General features: G+C 36.4%; 2 protein-coding genes across 2 annotated transcripts in view; one reads left to right on the plus strand and one right to left on the minus strand.

Annotated features, from left to right (window-relative positions):
• Positions 1-2,976, minus strand: part of LOC104964465 (KAT8 regulatory NSL complex subunit 3) — a 12,454-nt gene extending 9,478 nt beyond the window's left edge. The window contains exons 1-2 of the mRNA XM_010793263.1: positions 2,946-2,976; positions 1,416-1,687 (exon numbers count right to left, since the gene is read on the minus strand). Coding sequence (XP_010791565.1) covers positions 1,416-1,627 — 212 coding nt within the window. The 5' untranslated portion in view covers positions 1,628-1,687; positions 2,946-2,976. The remainder of the gene's footprint in view (positions 1-1,415; positions 1,688-2,945) is intronic.
• An 897-nt stretch (positions 2,977-3,873) lies between these two features.
• On the plus strand, positions 3,874-4,940 carry LOC104964468 (beta-microseminoprotein-like). Its single transcript, XM_010793265.1, has 4 exons — positions 3,874-3,934; positions 4,268-4,349; positions 4,442-4,547; positions 4,646-4,940. The coding sequence occupies exons 1-4, from the start codon at positions 3,932-3,934 to the stop codon at positions 4,773-4,775; spliced, it is 321 nt and encodes a 106-aa protein (XP_010791567.1). The 5' UTR covers positions 3,874-3,931; the 3' UTR covers positions 4,776-4,940.
• Positions 4,941-6,253: the final 1,313 nt, after the last annotated feature.

Here is a 6,253-nt window from a genome sequence, read left to right on the forward strand (position 1 = left end):
AAGGAAGGTAAGTGTGTAGGAGTTAAGGAAGTAGAGAGGTGGGTGTGGGAATGACACGCAGAAATCACAGGAATGGTGAGATTTATTTTATCTAATTTTTTTATTGAAACACCGGTTTTACACGTGTATGTCTAGTTTTTATGAGGAAAGGAAGGTCAGAAGGAGTGAGGGGAAGAAGGAAGGGTTTAAGGAAGGAAAGAAGCAAGGAAGGAGGGGGAGAAAGAAAGAATTGAGGGAGGAAGGATGGAAGAAAGAAATCAGGGACAGAAAGAATATGAAATGAAGGTAGTAAGGAGAAAAGAAGCAAGGAGGGAAGAAATTATAGAAGGAAAGAAGCAAGGAAGGAGGGGGGGAGAAAGAAGGAACAGAGGGAGTGAGGGAGGAATGAAGGACAGAAGGAGGGAGGGAAAGAAGGATTTGAAGATTGAAGGAAGGATGGGGGAGAGAAGGAAGGAAGGCAGTAAAGAAGCAAGTAAGGCGGGGGAGAAAGCAGTAATTGAGGGAATGAGGGAGGATGCAAGAAAGAAGGAAGAATGGTATCTTTATTTATTTATGCTGGTAGTTTTTGTTCCTGAATTATTTCATGCATGTTGATGTGCAGCTTCTAAACGTTAAATAAAGTGCCTGTGTGAGGTTTGGCTTCAAACTAGGACTGTCTGTTTTGTTTTTACTTTACGGAAAAAATATCGAGATATATATCGTATATCGCCATTCAGCTAAAAAATATCGAGATATGAATTTTGGCCCATATCGTGCAGCCCTAGGCTGTAGTCACTAATTAGTTATATTGTTAATGATTTACTCTCTTATTCATTGGCCTCTTTTTACAAACTTATATCAGTGCTTTTAGTGTCCAGAACAAAGGGTCAAGGAAGGTTTTGTCCTTGGCAAAATGATATGTTTACACTGCTTGGCAACAGCCTCCGAGATAGGGCTGCATTGATTTAACGGCAATCCAATAAAAACGTAACGTAAGCTATAATCTCTTTAAAGTCCAGTCCACATTCAAACACATGTATTTGTACTTAAACCGATATATTCCTGCACTTTATCTGTATATTGAAATATGAATGCTTGTTGTTTGTATGTTGTCTTCTTGTGAATGTTGTACGTCTCTAGTTTGTTTTTTGTATTTTTGGTGGCACCTTCAAAAAAGGAGCAGCTCTACTCATCTCATTGTACCTGTATAATGACAATAAAGGATTCTATTATATTCTATCGTACATTTCACCTGGGATTTGGCTCTGTATTTAATTTGAGGATTGACTAGTGCACAAAGGAGTGCTTCAGTCTGAACTTATTAAATCGCGGGACCCTGTATCTCCGATTTGAAGGTAATGTGGTCATAGATGATGTTGTTGGAAAGCCTCCATATGTTGTTATGGTTGTTTATGATTAGGATATATTTGACTCACGACACGGGCTCAGGCTGGCGACGAGGGGTAACAAACAGCGTCCGTGTGGGCCGGGCGCTGCTGGCGTCTGGATGGGCGTTCCAGGGCTTGGCGTAGCTGTGGTCCAGAAATACCAAATCCAGCTCCCTTTCATGCGCCGACAGCTGGAAAAGCAGGGATGTTCCCATCTTCCGTGCTGATATCTGGAAGTCTTTATCCCCGCCTCGATGCATCCTCTTCCTGGGCCCCAAAGGGACCCGGGAAGAGTTCAGCAACTTGGGATTCAGACCAATCTGGCAAAGAGGAGGAAAATGTGTTATTTGAGATATGCTGAGAAAACAAACAACGCTTTTGTTACATTCCACCAAGGGGCTTAATATATTTATAATTCACGAGGACTAAATACCTGTAAATAAATGCATTAGGCAAGTCCCCTTACTTTATCGGAGTGCTTCACTAAATCACATCAGGCTGAGACATTTCTATAAGGTTGTTATTGCGTTGTTATGGGGCAACCATTTAAAATAATCAAATAGACATAATAAAATGCACTGAATCATGCCTTTGAAAAAATAAAATATGCTGATTTAAAATAAAAACAACCTTTACAGTTCTACATGTGTTGGACTGTTATCAAAACAAGACATTTAATATAACTTTGGACTGTGGTAAGATCAAATGCTGTGCTCTCTTAAATGTTATAGACTAAAAGAGGAAATATCCTTAAGATTAACTGATAAGAGAAATAATCCACCAGAGGTAAATAAGCCTGATGAACTCCTCTCATATCTATGCATCAATCTGCATTTCACAGATTTATTTATGTATTACTACAATAACCAGTATTTTATCTTTGTACAGTATTACATTTCACATTCTGTTTTTAGCTCATCTCTTTGCTTTTATTCTATTTTACATGTATATAGTTGAACTCTAGTATGTACCTGCACATTTTATTCTATTCGGTTCCTCTGCAACTATTTTGTATTTGTTTTATGTTTCATTGGAAGTGTGGGACTTAAGATATTACATTTTGAACCTGTTTACCAAGAATTAAAACAATATAGTAGAACTTTTAAAACCATTATAAAAAATGTTGTAAAGGCAATAAAACCTTTGAAATAATCGTTAATGTTAGTGTAAGCCCACATGCAGGTGCTTTGTCCACAGTGAGCTCCACCCATTGCCATGTACAGGGTATTATTATTGTTTTTTATAATCTAATTTAACTGTTTTAGGTGTAATATAACTTCCAAACCATTAAAACGTAGCCTATATATGATAACTTTGCATGGATGTTAGCCAAATATGCATCAATAATGTTAACGCTGTGTAAAGGGGCTGGCTGGCCTGGCATGCTAATGTTAGCATAGCATGCTAAAAGCTACACTAATATCGCTATTTCGTTGCTCACCTTTACGCTTTATAACTCCATGTTGGTCGAGACGGTTTCAACTCTTATTATGATCCAAATAAATCACAACAAGCTCGTATTTTTGTTAATTCTGCACGTTTTAAAAATAAAAAATGATTAGTGCGTACAAGCCTCACTTCCTTTTGTTGTGTGATTTGTTGCCGTGTTGAGCTCCAAAACCCCCTTTTCCGGGCCGTTGAAAACAAGCGGATAGTCAGGGCTGCATTTTCAACAGAACTGGCAACCCAGTTTGTGGCGCGCCTGTGAGTGACGCAAAACGTGGACAAGATTTTAGCGGAATCTGCATCTTTAAATAATATTCAGTGGTAAACTAAACACGTTTTGGATAAAGATGTTTTTCGAAGGAGATTGCTTCGAGGTTTCAGAAAATTAGGTTTAAGTGATAGATCCATTTAACAGCAGTTTTTCGCGGGAGAAGTTGACATAATATATACTTTTGAATAAACACATTATGTATTGTTTTATATTGTGTTACATTGTGCATATTTTTACTCTGAATTCGCTATGATTGTATGATTTTTTTAAATGTTATTCTAAAATTGATGAACTTCTGTGAAATCCATTTCCCATAATTACATGGTTTAAATGCTACATTTATTTGTTTTATTTATTTAAATGTTTTTAATGGTAAAAATCTACCTACAAAAGACAAGATGATCTGACTTCAAGATTCAGACCATCGATTCAGACATATCTTCCGAGAACCACATATATATTTATCCACCATAAAATATGAATAATATGAGTAAAACAACGGTGTATTTGAATTTGTATCACATTTGTCACCTTAAATATGTTGTACACGTCTTCCCCAATGCCACCAAACAATTTAGATATTTCAAGTAAAATAAGTTGTTAACAAAGAATTAGGATTGTCAAATCTTAAAATTAACAAGGCTTTCAGGAAAATGACAGTCACTATGTGTTTTTTTCTGTTGGGTTAACTACAGTCAGTGGTGACCTCCAGTAACCTCTCTTATTTAATTCCAAAGGTCTCTGCAGATCACAGTTTAAAAGACAGAGACCATACAAGCAAACCCACACTTTAACTTTCCTCCTCTTACCTGAACACAATTCAGACCGGACAAGTTCAACTGCCACCATGGTGAGTGGATTTTAGTACTCAATCTGAAATTCTGGTTACAGATGTTATTTGCAGCTGTACAGCGATAATAATGGAGGTAAAGACATTTTATGTTAAAAATTTTATATTTTCTACTGACTAAAAGTGATATAATTTGGTTTGTATCATTTTGTGGCACGGACCTGAAGTTATGGGTTATCAAAATGGGAGCAATTTAAAGAATGACTCGTATCGTATAACATATCTTAACATATTATATACGTTTTTGCCTGATTTTTGCCAAATGCTTGCTAGGATACATATGTGGATGCTGATATCAAATGGTAAATCGTTGTTCCTTTTTTTCGTGTGAAGAAATATTTGGCTCTGGCTTTGCTGTTTTGTGCTTTGGCGTCGCTATCAGATGCTCAATGTCAAGCTAAGGCCTTACAACCAGGTAAAAGAAGAGAAGAACACACACTCACAGAATATTTATAGTAAATACAAAACAGTTTTAAAATGTGTAAAACTTTTCCTTTCCACAAATAGGCATGACCCGTTGTCAGGACGACAGTGATCTTACCTGGCATCCAGTTGGATCTTCATGGAGAAACAGCAAATGTTTGGACTGTACTTGCACTGAATGTTGTTCTGCGTAAGTACACGTTCCAAATTACTTCAGATTTTTAATTGGATAGCATTTATATTTGACTTTTGTAGTTACATAATCCACTGTTGACTGTGTCTTTGCAGGTTTTCAACCCCCACACGGTTTCCTTCAGACTGTGTGTCAGTGTTCGACTCTGCGACTTGTGAATTCATAGTGCACAAGAAGAACGACCCGACTCAACTGTGTCCAATTTATGGCGCAGTAGGGAAGTGATGCAGTGGTTTAAAAGTCTGATGTGATTTCTTAGGGGGAGGAGGGAGAGACATGCAGATGTAATCCCTCTCTGGCTTCTCAACAGAACTCACTGCCTGTTTTTGTTTGTTGTAAAGACGACCAAGAATAAAACTAATAAAAGCGAATAAAAAAATAATTTCCTTATTGTCTGTTTTTGCACATTTTTTCAGAAAGAAGCAAATCCTAAATCTAATCTGAATTATAACCTTTACTCTGTATGTTCCAGTATTTATTTGCTGGGTTCAAACAAACACTAAAACCGGTGGCTTCTTTGAATGATGACCATCCTCCTCTAATTCGGTTTCAAAGGTCCCTGCAGACACATTATAAAAGTCAACAGCATTCAAAACATAGTTTAGTTTCTAGCATCTCTCCTGAACACAATTAAAACCAGACAAGTTTGACTGGTGAGTTGATTTCAGAGTACAATTCTGTTTGTTGGTAGCTGTTTTTGTGGGTTAAAGGTTAAAATATAGCCTAACTATCTCTCGAGCCTTGCTGAGAAGACTTCTAGACAAACACGAGAACTGCCGCCAAAACTGAAAACGTGACATGGATCATAAGTATATAAGCAATTAAATAACATCTTACATTTCTTACAATACGTGTCCTTGCAGTATCAACACTAATTCGGCTGACTTTTATATTTGATCCAATTGGTAGATAGGCTGTATTTACACCATAACGGTGCACAGCTGATAGAAAGGGACACCTGGTGGTTAAAGCACGTTATTGAATGTTATTATTTTATTATTAGATTTTAATAGGATCCCTATAAAGTATATTCATTACTCGTTATTCTCTACTAATAGTTAATTAAAGACTGTATATAATGACTATTTTAAACATCCCTTTCAAGATTTCAAGATTTTCTAAGGTTTATTGACATATCATATTATACACAACTACGGTGTAGTTATGCAATGAATAAAAAACTTGGGTCGCAGGTTCCTCAACAGTGCATTACAAGACATCTATCAATATGTGTGTATACCTCCACCATTAAACTGTCATATTCTGCACATTTATTATACTATCTACATACATCTTATAAGACTAGTATAATACATGTATAATATCAGTTAAAATAAGTGCTTAAACATAGTTAACATTGCAGGAAATAAATATATTAGACGTTAAGTACTTTGTGAGGCTTAATATTTATCTGTAGATACAAATGTCACTGTGTGTGCTGTGTGCTCTGCATGTGTGACCATTAAAGAGGGTTTCATCCCTCCATATTCTTCTTCTACACCCCCAAAGCTGTTTTCTTATTCAAAAGAAGACCTTAACCTAGAGTATTCTTTAATGTTTAAATTAAGCCTTATTAGTTTGTCTGTTTTGCACATCCTCCTATTAATATCTAATAATAAAAATAATACAATTCAATAACGTGCTTTAACCACCAGGTGTCCCTTTCTATCAGCTGTGCACCGTTATCAGGGATCCAAACTCAT

Source organism: Notothenia coriiceps, unplaced genomic scaffold (assembly GCF_000735185.1).
Source record: "Notothenia coriiceps isolate Sejong01 unplaced genomic scaffold, NC01 NC01_scaffold00037244, whole genome shotgun sequence".
In the NCBI taxonomy this organism is placed as follows: domain Eukaryota; kingdom Metazoa; phylum Chordata; class Actinopteri; order Perciformes; family Nototheniidae; genus Notothenia; species Notothenia coriiceps.